At 45.9% G+C, this 15,930-nt stretch overlaps 6 protein-coding genes across 6 annotated transcripts; 3 read left to right on the top strand and 3 right to left on the bottom strand.

The window, feature by feature from the left end:
• Positions 1–164: 164 nt before the first annotated feature.
• On the bottom strand, positions 165–2,568 carry PAAG_05731 (vacuolar protein sorting-associated protein 33A; the record flags this gene model as incomplete). The annotated part of the gene is made up of 4 exons (XM_002792400.2): positions 165–1,670; positions 1,734–1,945; positions 2,231–2,426; positions 2,491–2,568. 4 exons carry the CDS (start codon positions 2,566–2,568, stop codon positions 165–167), a joined length of 1,992 nt encoding a protein of 663 aa, XP_002792446.1.
• A 365-nt stretch (positions 2,569–2,933) lies between these two features.
• PAAG_05730 (transport protein sec9) lies at positions 2,934–4,315 on the top strand (the record flags this gene model as incomplete). The annotated part of the gene is made up of 2 exons (XM_002792399.2): positions 2,934–4,184; positions 4,256–4,315. 2 exons carry the CDS (start codon positions 2,934–2,936, stop codon positions 4,313–4,315), a joined length of 1,311 nt encoding a protein of 436 aa, XP_002792445.1.
• An 882-nt stretch (positions 4,316–5,197) lies between these two features.
• On the bottom strand, positions 5,198–8,341 carry PAAG_05729 (hypothetical protein; the record flags this gene model as incomplete). The annotated part of the gene is made up of 7 exons (XM_015845668.1): positions 5,198–6,215; positions 6,309–6,497; positions 6,652–7,211; positions 7,275–7,355; positions 7,428–7,801; positions 7,885–8,040; positions 8,134–8,341. 7 exons carry the CDS (start codon positions 8,339–8,341, stop codon positions 5,198–5,200), a joined length of 2,586 nt encoding a protein of 861 aa, XP_015699894.1.
• A 306-nt stretch (positions 8,342–8,647) lies between these two features.
• Positions 8,648–9,119, top strand: PAAG_05728 (hypothetical protein; the record flags this gene model as incomplete). The annotated part of the gene is made up of 3 exons (XM_002792397.2): positions 8,648–8,701; positions 8,796–8,843; positions 8,889–9,119. The coding sequence occupies 3 exons, from the start codon at positions 8,648–8,650 to the stop codon at positions 9,117–9,119; spliced, it is 333 nt and encodes a 110-aa protein (XP_002792443.2).
• A 2,483-nt stretch (positions 9,120–11,602) lies between these two features.
• On the bottom strand, positions 11,603–11,830 carry PAAG_12086 (hypothetical protein; the record flags this gene model as incomplete). The annotated part of the gene is made up of 1 exon (XM_015847623.1): positions 11,603–11,830. The coding sequence occupies one exon, from the start codon at positions 11,828–11,830 to the stop codon at positions 11,603–11,605; it is 228 nt and encodes a 75-aa protein (XP_015702773.1).
• A 1,160-nt stretch (positions 11,831–12,990) lies between these two features.
• On the top strand, positions 12,991–14,571 carry PAAG_05727 (tricarballylate dehydrogenase; the record flags this gene model as incomplete). The annotated part of the gene is made up of 1 exon (XM_015845667.1): positions 12,991–14,571. One exon carries the CDS (start codon positions 12,991–12,993, stop codon positions 14,569–14,571), a length of 1,581 nt encoding a protein of 526 aa, XP_015699893.1.
• Between the last annotated feature and the right edge of the window lie 1,359 nt (positions 14,572–15,930).

Genomic DNA, 15,930 nt, shown 5'->3' with positions numbered 1-15,930 from the left:
CAAGGTTCTGTGCTGCGACACCTAGTATCTAACTCAAATTCATCTCTCAGAAAGATAGCTATACTTCGTTAACTCCATGCTTTCTGTCGATTACAAGAAGGCAAAATGCAGAACAATGCTCTGCACCGTGGCACGAAAACTGATAATAAACATTGGGTATATTATTATTTAGTAGACTTAACAAACCCATTTGTTTCAATCGCGGCTTTAACCATCCGATTCCCGCTTATAATCCCAGTCGTACAAATAACAATCCGTCGTCGAGCTGATTCCTTGCCCGCAATAAACCGCAACGCAGCAATCTCCGTAAACGTAATCCCGCCAAGAAAAAATATGATAACCGTCTTAACACCTCCCGTCCCTGAGAGCGTTTGTCGCGCCCTCGCTGCCTTCTCATCGGCCTTTTGGACGATATTGAACGTGGAACCTCGCGCACTTTTTACAACATCTTCGAACCCTAGCCACGCAGGGGACGAAATACTGGTCGATGCTCCTGCAGCGGGGGCGGGAGTGCCTTTTGTGAGAGATAGGATATATGGTTTCTGCAATATGCATTGGACGAGGCGAACGCTCAATGGGGCATAGCCACTATATACGTATGCGATGTCGTCCGGATTTTGTTCGTTCACTTCATCAACGATAAGTCGTAGACTTTTGCGAAGATAGCTATAATTGGTTTTCAAGCCTGCTGGGCCACCTCCAGTCGAGAGTAACATAGCGGTCGCAGAAGACCGCGCCTGCAAGAGCTCCATTTTCTCAAGGGCGTGGAGGGTTAGGAGATGTTGGTAGCCATATGCCTGCAATATCAGCTTCTTGAAATTTTCCAGATCCTTCGGTCGAAGGCCACCAGACATGCAGGACTCGAGACAGAGTAGTCGGAGAATAGTATGTATGGGAACATGCCGGGCGATGAGTTCCTCGATACTATCGTGTTGGTATATTGGATCTGTCCCTGCTGCTATATTTTGTTGAATCTCGAGGGTTTTTCTGAAAATGTCAGAACGGGTTTGCCGCATAATCTCTTCAGCGAGGTTTGTGTGGACTTTAAGACTGGTGTGTTCCGCCTGGTATGCTGGTAGTTTATTGACAAATTCTCGGAGTTCAGAAGTTGACTTGGCGCCATGGCGACTTTCATAGTCGCTCTCTAATCGACGAGCGACTTTGTTTAATAGACCTCCAACTATAGCAAAATTTGCATTACGGAGTTGACTGAACAGCTGATCCGAGGAGTCCAATTGTATTTTTCGTTTTAAACCCTGTTTCTGAGTCCCGGACGATGTACCTGACGACGTTCCTTGGGAAGATGAGGGAGTAGGAGCAGAGGGACCAATGACCATAGCGTCAACTTCTGTTTGATTATGTGCGATTTCAAAAAATTCATCAACGAGGCCTTCGTATGTCAGCTGAGTGAGTAGAACCGTTGCGAAATCTACGTCTCGGTCTATAATGATCAAACTTTCCGTCGTAGAGCTAATCATGAAGCCTCTACCGGTTCCATCGTTCAGACCAGCGGTTTCTTCAGCATCGAGTTCCTTTCTCATTCGCAGTAACTGATCTGCTAGTTTTCTCGCATTGTCTCCCTTTCCAATAATGCGAGGGAAGAAACCATGCCGCAATTGAAGATTCATCAACGCTTTCGCAGAAAGATAAATCGGGCCTAGGTCCTTGTGCTAAAATATTGTTAAATTATTAGCTTAAGGGGGTTATCAGAGACAGGAAATTACCTCACATACCAGATAGAGATCAGGGAAGGAATTGTCTAACTCCAAGGAAAGGACGTCGTTTTCCAAGGGTAGAAAATAAAGAGGAAATTCCGCGATATTGGCATCTCCGATAATGCCATCATCTTCTAAAATTTGATTACAAACAAGCGTACGGCGAGGGACCCAAAAGATGGAAAATTCATGTTCGACAGTACCATTCCGTTGAAGCTTTCTTATTTGGTCTGAGGCGCATGTCAGTACATTTTGATGGCCATAAACCATCGGGAAAGCAAAAAGGCGATTAAAGCCCAAGGGATGTATGTGCTACGGAACAGATCAATATAGGGGACAAGACTAACAATGGAGGGTGAAAAAGATAAATCTCCGAAGCCTCCTGTGATGGCCGCAATGACGTATTGTTCTGAAGGGAAGATCAAAGCGGGCATGTATAAATTTACTAGTTGGAAAAGAAACAGGTAAAAGAAACGAAGAGAATAAAAGAGATAGAACGTAGCAGAATATCTTACCGGCGGTGGATTGTACTTGAGCAGGCTTCTCAGCATGGACAAGGAAGACAATATTCTTCTGGGAAGAATCGGTATTTCCATTCTCAAGCAGAAACACCCGGTCGACTCCATAGTCCTGGAGAACAGAAAACTTAACAAACAAGCCAACCGGTCCAGCCAGGTCCTTGCTAATTACAAGGTTCTTTTTGCCTCGAACCTACATGTTCAATTAGCACACATCTTTATAAACAGTTGGTTAGAACGGTGTGCGCCGTACTCACGCCTTCAAGAAGATTCAGCAAATCCCTCCGCGCTTTCTCTCTTATATACTCTGCTTCTGACCCTGGATCCGGTGCCATCGTGCCGGGCAGCTCGAACAGCTACTATATCTATACTGCCCAACAGTCGATCGGTGGTTTGGATGTTGTAGGTCTTTGAGCCTCAGCCTGAGTTCCAAGGTCACGTGAATTTGAAGCTTGCACATTTCCGGTTTAGCGTTGCCGTTGCCACTTTTTAATCGTTTCTGGCTTAGCTCGCGCCTCCAATCAACGAGTGCACTGCCACATTTACAAGCACGTGATAGTTATTGACTTGATAAGCTAAGCTTCAGGTTTCAACAGTGTTTGAAATTCCAACAACCATCTTCTGCTTTTCCCTCCTGTTGATTCTTAGAATTCCTAAAAAGCCGATTCATTCTTCACTTCTCCTCTCCCTTACCTGCATTATGAAGAAGTTTGGCTTTGGCAGCAAAAAGAACGATGGTGGAGACGATGAGAGCACCCGCTCAGCGCTCTTTGGTTCTAAATCCAAGAACAAATCGTCAGCATCCTCAAATCCATACGCGCAGCCACCACCATCTGGCGATCCATATAGTCAAGGACGTGGTCCTGTTGCTGGTGGATATGGACTCCCCTCAGGGCCCAGGCAGTCTCATCCGGGGATGAACCCTCCCGGCCTTCCAGCAAACCCGGCACCGAGAAACCCCTACGAGAATCTAGATAATAAATACGGTCGAGCTAATGGCGGTTATGCACCTGGAGGTCCAGGATATCAAAGCGGATATGGGGGAGATAGGTATGGAAGGGATGATTCTGCTCCGGTCGCTAAATCTAGATATGGTCCTGGAGGCTACGGAGGACTTGGGCGGGCCGATCCCAACGATTTCTCTTCCGTCGATGATAATAGAGACGCTCTTCTAGGAGATGCCCGAGAACGGATGCAGGAACGGCGTTACAACCCCGCTCTCCAGGATGTCCCACAGGATGGGTTCAGCGGAGCGGCTGCTAATGACGCTGATACTGCATACGGCCCGACTTATCAGGAGAGACAACTCACAGCAGAGGAGGAAGAGGAAGAAGATATACAAGCAACGAAACAAGAAATCCGGATGGTAAAGCAACAAGATGTCTCATCCACCCGCAATGCTCTCCGGGCAGCATTAGAAGCAGAAGAGACAGGTCGAAACACACTGATTCGTCTTGGAGCTCAAGGAGAACGAATCCATAATGCAGAAAAGAATTTAGATCTAGCCTCAAACCAAAACAAAATCGCGGACGAAAGATCCCGTGAATTAAAAAAGCTAAACAAAAGCATGTTCGCCATGAATGTTTCCAATCCATTCACCGGTGAACAACGTCGACGTGCTCGTGACGAAGCTATCATCGAACGTCATCAGGAAGAGCGTGCTCAGCGAGAGGCCACTCGAAAGGCTGCTTTTAGAAGTGAACAACGCATGGACCAAACTTTTAAGGGGTTAGCGAAGAAGGCCAACAGTGCCCCCCAGAAAGAAACTCGACTTGCCGACCGCGCGAAATACCAGTTTGAGGCTGATAGTGAAGATGATGAGATGGAAAATGAAATCGAGTCGAATCTGACTGCCATCGAAGGTGTTACGGGCAGGTTGAATATGCTTGCTCGGGCACAGGGCAAGGAAGTTGAGCAGCAGAATGAACACTTGAGCCGTATCATGGGGAAGGTATGTTACTTTCTGCCCCAGATAACAATGTTCATATTGTTCCATGTATATGCAAGCTAACAAACCAACAGAGCGATTATGTGGATGATCAAATCCATATTAACAGCGCCCGTCTGGGTCGTATTCATTAAAGCATTGCCTTCCCTTAATCCAGACACGCGAGCGTGTAATCCCATTTCATCACGTCCAAGTATTTGCCAGTTTCGCTGGATTCCAAAACATACTCATATTTTCAAGATACCGTTATCCACAGCTTCCCTTGCTAGCGTTAATCCAAATCCTGTCTATATTCAGCATCCTCCTTCCCTTCTCATGTATCTAGCATTATGCCTGCATGTGCCCCGCTCGGCAATATCAAATCTCCCTTACTCGTTTATCGTGGACGATGATGTTATAGACTCTGTTTTTTATTCATGTTGGTTTCTCGATATGCTCTTACTTTATATGAGTATTTTGCGTGCCCAATCACATTGGTCATGTTACGCTAATATACCCCCACCCACCACTTAATTATGTAGCAGGCCTCAAAAAATTCCTTTTCCATCTCCCAAAACATATCTAGGAACGCTTCCTTATCTCTGACTTGCTGAAGCCTTTGCTAAACATTGTGACGAAATCCACTTGCCAAGGTAATTCTCTTGTCAACAAGTGGGACAGCTGCCACCATGTTACAAGAACCTCACTACGTCGACACGGACAATTCTATAGAGATTGATATCATCCGTGAGAATGGCCCGAATCAGTAGCTGGGAAGCGAGCTCGAGTTAAAAGACTTCTTTATTGCCACTCTCATCAATTACGACCCATTCATTCCTTCCACGAAGCCACTATTATTTTTTCATATTTTTGTTTTAATCATATGTCCCATTGCCAGGAAGAAAATTAGAATTCCAGGACTTAGACCGCTCCATCACTACCCCAACCCCTCCATCCAAACCTCATAAATCTCCCCTACGAAATCACCCGCAAGCAGAGGCATAACCAAGATAACGGATAAATCTGGGATACAATAATTACGCAGGAATAGCACTCGGAATCTCGTTAAGCATAACCTCCATCCATGCAGGGCCAAGAGCATTCTGGATATTAGCATCCCCATCTTCCCAACTGTTATCAGATCCAATGTCAAGATCATTCCTGTTCCCTAGGCTGCTTAGAAGTGGGATATCCATATCTAGGAAATCAAGGTTTACTTCACCGAAGTTATCCTGGGAAACCATCGGGTAGGCAGGGACTAACTGGTCGACTTGAGCCAGTTTGTTGGAAACAGAGAACTGGGAAGAAAACCTAGGTGTGGAAACTTTTTGCTGCTGCTGCTGCTGCCGTTCTGGGTTTGGAAGCTCCACCATGTCGTTGATATGATAGTATACGTCTGTATTCTTAGTAGCTGGCGGGTCATCTGATTGTTTATATGCCCGTTGTTGCTGTTGTTCTTGCTTCTGCTGCGATGGAGGTTTCGATAATGAATCCATAGGCGGTGGGAGATCTTTCATCCGAAATTCCATTGGGATGGTTGCTTCCATGGTTTCGACAGATGGACCGCTATCATCTTTCAAACGAAACTCACGAACTAACGAAGGTAAATCTGCATCTCGTGGAAATTGTCCTCTCGCAAAGGCGATGTCCAGTGGCAATGAGAGCCGTAGGTATAGACGCGGGTGTCTAACCAAGATCTCCCCCCAGCTCTTCGTACCGTTTTCAGCAAACTTATCGCTATTAGATCGCTCTGTCAAAGCTGTTGATGTATTTGTATCCCCGCTGACGTCACTGTCGTTATTAGTCGAATTTGACATCACATTTGTTCCCGCGCTAGCCTGGAAGGATACCGTGAGGTTTTGGCTCTCTGCAAATTTCAAGACTTGCTGGATAAGGAAGGCAACGTAATCCGTGCCATCGTAACGGTTTCGGTAGAATTGCATAACCTCAACGTAATAGCCCAGTTGGCGCTTGTGCGTTGCAGATTGGGATGTGGTTCCAGATAATTTAACATCAAGGGCATTTAAAACTAGTGGGAGAGCAGTGTAGGCAACACTGTAAACATCAACAAGTCAGTATAAGAGCCTATTAAATAGCGAAAGTAGTGAGTTTAACAGAATCCCAATTTATTAAAAACATTAGACGTACGCGCTTATGGGAAGATGTCGTGCCACTCCACGCATCAATAGCCGTTTAACCGATCTTGTGATGCCTAATGCTGCTTCTTCTAGTTCCTCTTTAATTTCCTCTAACCGTTTACTATAAGTATCTGCGATAAACCTTTGATGAGCTTCCAAGGTGAGGGTCTCGTTGTGACACAAGGCTAATCGACCGGTACTAAAATGCCAACTGTAAGCCAACATAGGCCAGAATAACGGAACGTAGTAATAACAGAAAAAAAAGATTAACTCACTAGTAATACATGAACGTCAGGTTGGAATAAAGTGTGACGGATTCATGAACAGTATCCGATTAAAGGATGGGCCCAAACGACGCTTCGGCCTCATTCGCCCACTGAGTGAGGCTATCTCTAATATCTCCTTTATCCCTTATGGCTGTCACAAATCCTTCTCTGTCAGCACTTTTGGTTGGGAGAACCCATGCGGCCGGTATGCAGTCATCATATACATCGGTTAGCGCAATAGCCAGCTGGTACTGAACGCGCATGACATTTGCAAGAAGTCGTTTTGTTTCAGGGCTATAAACTTCAGAGTTATACACCTCGTCTTCGAAATCTTCCTCGGACAAACAGTCAAGAGGCAGGTCAAAATTTTGTGGGGTGATCTGAGGATGCCGGCGAAGCCCCAGAAGCAGAATTCGGTCGCGAAGTATGATGGACCACCACAATCGTTTCTTTGTCATTTTTTGAGGGTCGCTTTGGTTAGATTTGCTATTATATAAATGGGCACCATGAAGAATCGCATTTTGTATAGCATTTGTAAGCCACCGGCTCCCGGCATGAACGTCTGTATGTGAACTTTGGTAGGTCAGGATAATTGAACCCTGTGCCTTCGCTAGAGCATCATTTTCGGCATCCAGGTCAAAAAGAAGCTGTATAGCATACATAAGGTCCTGTTTTTGTAAAATTCTTGCAGAGAGTTCACAATGGCATACCTTAGCTCTGCGATATAAAATATTGCGTGCGGTTCGATTGTCGGCGAAACCAGCAGATTGAATAATATCAGACGGCACGAACTGCGAAAAAAGTAGATTAGCAAAGCTCATTAGGATAACTAAGCCGTGAAGAGATCCAGAGTGATGCCTTACTGCACAACTTGCAAAGAACCTTGCCTGTACAATGAACAATGATATGGCTCGCGGTTTGGTTGATCCTTCAGTTCGATTGGAGTACATACTCCAGAAATCTGCCTCGTTCAATATTGGCAGACAGGGATGGACATGGAGGAAATATTCACGGACGAATTCATGGAGAATTGGCGCAGCCGGTAGATGCAGACTACCTTTCATCTCCAGATATTTGACGTCTTCCGTCGAGAGCGTGTGAAGGTTACGCAGTTCGACAAAACGGTAGAATGAAAATATGACACCTGAAGTTCCGTTTGGTCCATCTGCCGAAGAGGGTAGGATATTTCTGGGGATCTGGGGATTCATTCCACCGAAATGTTCAAACCCGAACTCCTCTGGAATTTGTTAGCTGTGTTTTTCTGGAAATATCATTGTAAATCTCAACAGAGTATTTAGAAACGAAATTAGCAAGGCTCACTTTCTCCTCGAATATCGCAGAAAAGGGAAAAGGAAGGTTGTCGCGCAGGGTTGACATATTGAGGGAAACCAGGTTGCGACACGATTGATTCCATCAGCCTCATTCTACTAGTCGGATGAGATTTGTGCAGCAGAGCATCGGTTTGGAGATGTGCATCTGTCCATAAGAGCTGTGATCTCACACTACGTCTATAGAGCTCTATGTCAGAGCATCCTCATGCCGGTAAAAGAGGCTGATCAATCTGCTTACCCTTGACAGACACTCGACCTAATAGAGCACTCGTGGCCATCGAGCCAACAATTCGTGCAGGGACTTCCATGAATAGAGACGTCGCAACGAACTTTACGCTCATGGCACAAGGTGCATGCCATCCGGGCCCGCTTCCGCGGACGTTGTGAAGGTTCCATGGTGTGAGGTTGCTGGATTGGGTGGTACAATTGCAATTGTTGGGATTCATGAACAGAGGGTTAGCTCCCAAGTCCGAATTCCATCTCCATAGGAGAGATCCGTGTCTACTGGCGGGGCAACGAGGCGGCGAACAAACTCGCGTAACCAGTGGAGAGAAGAGGGGCGGGTCAGTCCAGCGAATTTTTTAGAGCACTCTCGGAAAATAGTGAGATATATGCAACGACACCAGCTCTGAGATATGAGGCAAGAAAGCACTCGAAGGAGAAAGAGGACGACGAAAAGTATTATTACAGCAAAGGCACACTATATCATGCCCAGAACGCCGGTGGCAGATTTGTTGGACCCTAGCGCCGCCATGTCGGGGACTCTTGAAGGATCCAGACATGAAAATCTCGCGCAGGATGTTGAGGTATCCGTTCCTTTCCCCCATCCGCCCCGAATATTCCAGTGAGTCTGGAGAGGTCTATCACCCGAGCACCTCATGTGATGTGCTTCTGCCGTAGACCGGGACACTAGAATGGAATCATTTCTCCACCACAATAATCGGAACGGTCTCTCACGCTAAATTTCCCCGCTACTAAATTGCGTCCCTCGAGATGCCCCCGGATTTTCGAGGTTTGTCCAAGCCGAGTTGGGGAACAACGTGGGACGACATGGAGAGCGAGGCTCATGCTGCAGCACCAGCAGATTTTGAGGAGTTTAGGACTTGGTTGACCCTCTTCTCCAATTTGCCTCCTCGTCTGGAGGAAATCTGCGACCCGACTCATCACTCTACTCGCTTCCCAAAAGACCGGCGCAACTTTGGGCAAAAGGTTCCTCTTCGATGATTGCCAGGTCAATCGAGAGAGTTAGTTTCGTAAAATCAATGGGCCCGAGGACGCATTTGGCGCAGAAACACCAGAGTCCCGGCCTTTATTTCATATGTTAACAAGCACCAAGTTAGGCTGTGCACATAAAACAAACTTGAATCCGAATGCGACGAATGTGCCGCAAGACCGTGCGATAATTTAGTTGGGTAGTTAGTTAACTAACTCCGATGAGCAAGGTGGTTGGTTGCGGTTCTGAACATGGGGATGAGCGTTCCAGAGGATTGGCAGCGGACTTTCACCGAACGAGTTTACGCCAACAAATGGACGAGGATATAACTAGCTGCTCTATTGCTCATAGACTCATAGACCCTCTCAGTATATTTGCCTGTATAGAATAACCCTCATTTTAGCACCACTTGAGGCATATCCCCTTGAAGTCGATGAGACGTGCGATTCCCCACAAGACGACCAACAAAATGCCAACCCGCTGGGACTGGCGTCAGCCGGCTCTTAAGCCATGAAATTGAACCTGATGGTCGCAAGATTCTGTCTACTAGAAGGCAAACCAGCCATTTTCGCAACCTGTGGCTGGCCCAAGCGGATCTCAACATGGACGGATCTTGGATCAAAACACTAGAGTTTGAAGGCCAATGGCTCCGCACCTGTCGCGGACATCATGTATGTGTTGTTTTATCCGGACGGGAACCCAAGGGTTGGTTGTGCACAATCCACAGCTAACACTTTTTGCACTTCTTAGACTCATCGCTGAAGAAACGTCGTCCATGGATGCTTGCGTTGAATTGAGCCAGATGTTTGGAAGTTTGGCAGCGGATTGGCTCAATTGGTTGGTGACCAGTGGTGTTAACTCCCAAGGTTGGTTTAGACTTCTTCTCCCTTTTTAATGACAGGAAATCATAATCACTACTAATATTTTCAAGTCAACCTTGGAAGGATTATTCACCCTCATGCAAATTTCTCAACAACCACGACGGAAAAAATAATGCACTCTCGACGCCTAAGTTATTCATGATTCCTCGAGGGACGAACCATATAACCACCAAGGTGGAGGAGCTCTCTCATGGATTACCTAGAAGCATATCTTCATCTGGCAGATGTGGCGGCATAATAACGAAGTCGTCGTGTTTTCGGGTCCTCTGGTTCTGCTTCAGCATTTCCAATCACTATTTTGTGAGATATCCGAGTGCCTTCTTAGCACAGGACTTTGACAACTGCGTTCCGTTCATATTTGTTCTGAATTTACCAACTTTCCCCCATCACCAACCCGTCAAAGCAAATTAACAACGCTTTTATGGAACCCATTGCGGAGATTAATATCTGCCTAAACCTCCTGGAAGTCTGTGTGTGGCGTGTTTATAGAACTAGCCTACGTCACGCAGCCGACAGCCTAGATAGGGAAAAATTGGGATTTGGATTATCTCAGATTCGTTCCTCCATTAGGGCTTTTCTCTGTTCAGAGCAGCGCGACTCGATTTGCAGTATTTTATCTCAAATCTTTTGAACGCTTCGACGTTCTTTTTCCTTTGATAAGGGGAGTGATTGACAACAGAGAACCAAATGGGAGCAAACCGACGCAGGGCAACTTTTCTATTTGAATCCTGAGCTCCTGGCCCCTTGCTCCTATGGAGCGTCAAAGGTAAGCCCCGAGGAAAATCTATATATGTATACCATGTCAATCTGCTGGGATACTTGAATCATTCAACGGAGGTCCTTGTTCTGAAAGAAGCTGATCGCGGCAGATGAAAAGGTGCTTTCATGATCTGGAATCAGCAGGGCCATCCCAAACTTCCAGGGTCTGTGAACATGTACTAGAACTGTCAGAATTGGTTTTTAGGAGGAATTCGAGCAGCAAGTGCCCACTCTCCATCCTGTGTCTCACCATAGTCAGTACGAATGCCAGGACGAGTGATATTGCCTGTCCCGGCGGAGGTAGAGGGGATTCAATATTCTGCCTATCAGTATTCAATATCTTGTCAGACCTAAAGATTCATATCCCCCTAACACTTAGAATAGCATTGATAAACCATTATCCCTCGGAACGAACATATAAACCGACCCGATACCATCAGGTCAACATTTCATATGAAAGCCTTGCGTAGTTTAGCATATATCAATCAGAAATGCAGAGTACATACATGCAGATATCCCACAGCAGATAGAGGACTGTACTTACGACATAACATATTCCCGTTGACACTGTAGAAGACTCAACCAAGCCTCACGCCAGTTCCCGCAACAGAAAGATGTGTTCGAAAACACCCCCTGGATTCTAGCTATTCAACAGAATGACAAACCGCCACATTAACTCTCAAACAGATATCCTCGATATCCACAGAAACTATCATGTCAAATTCTTCCTCAGTGACTTCAAAGCTCGGCAAATTTTTCCATGTCCTTCCGGAGTTATTGACGACGATATCGAGCACTCCATATTTCCCCTTTGCTAGTTCTAGAGGTGGGCTTTTCCGTGCATGCCCGCACAGTTAAGATTCAGGAAGGACAGCATTGGCACGACCCGGAGCGTCTTTCACGTCCATATTTTGAACCACCCGTTCTCCCAGCATCAGCTGCAATGTTTTCAAATAGGATATTGGCACCTTCAAAAGCCTTCCTGGCGATAGCTTCTCCAAGCCCAGATGGAGCGCCGTAACAATGGCGACTTTACCTTCGAGACTACCCTTTGGACAGGTGTACGCGAGTATGTATGTCATTCAATTGAAAATCAACAGCAGGGCGAGGCCTGTGCTTTGCTTTATAGAGAGCAAATCCTTAACGGCCCTGTCGATCGTTAATCTAGTTAATATGAAACTTCATTCTTGGCCTACTTGTCCACAGTTCAAAGTTGTCCGGAGTGATTTTGGAGTGTTTTCCAGTTGTTTTATCGTATCCCAAGTTCATTTCAGAGCCCTGCCGGATGATGTACATTTGTGAAAAATTTGACCCCTTAAAACACGAGACAGAGTCTCTGCTCCCTAGGCAGGGTAAAATCTTTGGCGGATGGGGTTGAAAATCAAACCCGAGGCGTGCAGACGTGCAGAAAACCGAACAGGAAAAAAAAAAAAAAAAAAAAAAGGTTCCAATTCACCAAAAACCAGCCTGTCATTTATATCCCGAGAACTACTTGGAAGGGAAAGCTAACCCAAACTGCGTTTGCGATATACTGTATATTAGACATTTATTTATCACGGACTGATGTGTCAGTGGTTGGACATAAGAAAGGCTCTGGGTCCGCTTGTTCGACTTTATGAAGTTTTTTATTAACTGGGAGGAATTGATGCAGTCCCGAGAATCAATATAAGCTCTCCCTCGGTTTAATGCAAACGTATTGGCGAATTGCCGCGGCCAACTAAATAAATACGCTGCAAGGTTTCGTGTTCCACTCTCTGCAGCATTTCGCCCCGCTGCACGGTGTCTAGAAATTCAGTCGAGCATTACACGCTCTAAGACCCTTTTTCTGATTACTTTTGTTCTCTTGTTCGTAACAACAAAAGATTATTCCCGCGCGTCCGGAGCTCTTCATGTATGCAAAGAGCTCACAGAAGACGTATCTTTGCTCCGGAATCAACAGGTCTCATTTCCAGCTTGAGATCATCTGAAGGTTATCTTCAATTTTGCCATGCCGCACATAAACACACAAATTGCTCTTGTAGATACCCATAGCCAGGCTTTCTCATGATCATGTATTGGGTCCTCACGCAAGCAAGTTTGTATTCAATACTTCCTTTGCAAGAGTTTGCCTTCATCCAATGCTGAAATTCTTCTGCGACTGTCACATGGCCTTTTTGCTCTTGATCTAATGTCTCCCATTTACCTACCCATCTAGTTGGTGAAACCTATTCCAAAAAAAAATCTAATCACTGAATTATCAACCATGGCTCTTCCTGCTGAGTGCGACGTGCTTGTTGTTGGCAGCGGCAATGCCGGTTTCTCAGCTGCAATATCAGCTGCTCAGTCAGGAGCAAAGCGAGTTGTCTTAATTGACAAATGTCCCCAGGAGTGGGCTGGGGGAAATTCCTATTTTACCGCCGGTGCCTTTCGAACGGTTTTCTATGGTCTACAAGACCTTCTTCCTATTGTGAATAACGTGGATCAAGAAACCGCAAGCATAATCGATATGGAACCCTACACGCCCGAGGACTTCTCCGATGATATGTCCCGTATTTCCGCTGGAAGAGGGGATCCTCATCTTAGCCGCGTGCTGGTTCAAGACTCCAATTCTGCTGTGAAATGGCTTGCGCAAAACGGGGTAAGATTCCAACTGTCATTCAACCGGCAGGCATACAAGGTGGATGGCCGGTACAAATTTTGGGGAGGTATGTCGCTGAAGACGGAGGACGGGGGTAAAGGGCTCATTCGTGACCATCAGATGGCTGCTGACCGCCACGGGATCTTGGTTGTATATTCGACTGCTGCCAAAAGATTAATCCAAGATCAAACTACGGGAGCCATTTGCGGCTTGGCTGTTGAGCATGGAGGACAGGAGAAGATTATCAAAACGCCAGCAGTAATCCTTGCAGCTGGCGGTTTTGAAGCTAATCCTCGCATGAGAGCGCAGTATCTTGGACCTGGATGGGATATGGCATTGGTCCGCGGCACCCCCTACAACGTTGGCGACTGCCTCGAGATGGCTATGCGAGATATATCCGCCAAGCAAGCTGGCAACTGGTCGGGGTGTCACTCAGTAGCCTGGGATGCCAATGCTCCCGCCCACTCCGGTGACCGGCAGGTATCCAACGAATTTACCAAATCAGGTTATCCCTTAGGTATCATGGTAAACTTGAACGGTGAGCGGTTCGTCGACGAAGGAATAGATCTGCGAAATTATACATACGCCCGCTTCGGAAAAGCTATCCTCGCTCAACCGGACCACGTTGCATTCCAAATCTGGGATCAAAAGATGATCCCCTGGCTTCGCAAAGAGGAATATCGAAAGGAAAGAGTTCACCATATCACGGCAAATTCGGTTGCTGAACTGACAGAAAAGTGCTCTCAACATGGACTACAGAACAAGGAGAAGTTTATCGCTACTCTCACAAATTTCAACATGGCAGTTTATCAGCACAGAAAGGAGAACCCTACTGTAAAATGGAATCCGGCTGTGAAGGATGGCTTATCAACTCAATCCAAGAGTTTATATCTCGATCTCGCAAAGTCAAATTGGGCCCTGCCTATTGACCAAGCCCCTTTTCTCGCTGTCAAAGTCTCTTGTGGAATCACGTTTACCTTTGGCGGTCTTGCTGCGAATCCGGAGACAGCAGGAGTTATATCTTGTCTTTCCAACAAGGAGATCCCAGGCCTTTACTGTGCAGGCGAAATGCTTGGTGGCTTGTTCTACGGAAACTATCCCGGCGGGAGCGGATTAACAGCGGGAGCGGTGTTTGGACGAAGAGCTGGTGCAGCCGCAGCAGCAGTTACTGCGTCCAGCACTTCAGTGAAGCTCGGATGGCTGTAGCAGTTGGAAATGCGCGTTATGGGACTCCGTCAAGTGAGGGAGGTTTATTAATCCAGTGAGCTTGCTATCCGTCTTCTCCATTATGTAGCACAAAATTAAAGGGTATGTATACAACCTGGATATATACAGCCCCAAGAATTTAGATAAAAAGATAACGTATAGCCAACTACCACCGTTTAGCTGAGATTCACCTGGCCATTATTTATCAATTTTTGTTGCATTGCAATTTTCTGTCTGCGTGTGCGTAAATCCCGTAAACTCTAAACCAGCTTCGGGCCGAGGAGTTGTGGTAAAATCCGGGGTAAGAAACCCAGCAATATGATGGGTATCATAGCCACCACTCATAGCAAAAGCGTTGGATGAATTGAACAGTGGTTACAAAACTTGTGATATCAAGACAGAGTATTCCATGTTGATGTGGTAGCAGACTGTGAGTGGTATTAATATTTCATTCAATCATTAACACAGCAACCAGCGGGTGATAATAGAATTTGTGGGAAGTTCAAAGCAATGTCGAAAAAATATGGTTTCAATTACTCGCCGCACCGTACATGGCTAAGACAGAATGAAAATTCCCAAATCCTCCTACCCACTATTTTTCTTTCCCCTTTTCATCACGGGCTCCATATTCAAAAACAAGTTTTCCTCTCCCATCTCCACAAAAATGGACATGGGAAAGACAACGTGTTCTAGATAAAGGATATAGTATATATGTGCCCCTGCTGCACAAGCGCGTTTGTGACTTGTTCCGTCTCGGGCCCTTCTGACATCATAGCCCCATTTTCCAACATCCCAAACCGACTTCCAATCCCATTTCGAGTTGATTGTTGCCGAGCAACCAATATTCAAGCGATCGCTCTGCTGCTTCAAGATCACTACGCAATTGTGCAGTTGGTGTGGCAATATCTCGTCCTTGATTTGTCGATCAAGTGTCTCTCTATTTCAGTCGCCAGCTCATGTGAAATACACATGGTATTTCCAAACCGAAACGCCTGCTTGTTAAAAACGGGTTTGAATATTTTGGGTCCTGCTGCCCGCTCTGGCCCAACAGGGCTATCGATAAAGCCGTTGGAAATGACAAAAGGATAATATTCAAAAGAAGAATTCGGGTCCGTAACGGCGAAAATAAACCCACTTTGAGAAGATATGTTTATCCACGCGGAATTTTACCCCGTTGTATCAATATTTTACCCAAATTTACATTTCGTATACACGCCGTGGTATTTACTGGTAATAACGGAAAAGCACCTTACACGAACCTATTTCCTGCATCGACTTTCTTTTTTCTTTTTTCTCTCTTTTCTTTTTTCTATTTTGCTTCTTTTACCCTTTTCGTTTTTGGGTTCCCCCTCCCAATGC

Source organism: Paracoccidioides lutzii (genome assembly GCF_000150705.2).
Source record: "Paracoccidioides lutzii Pb01 unplaced genomic scaffold supercont2.15, whole genome shotgun sequence".
Lineage (NCBI taxonomy): Eukaryota > Fungi > Ascomycota > Eurotiomycetes > Onygenales > Ajellomycetaceae > Paracoccidioides > Paracoccidioides lutzii.
This window is presented reverse-complemented; position numbering and strand designations above follow the sequence as displayed.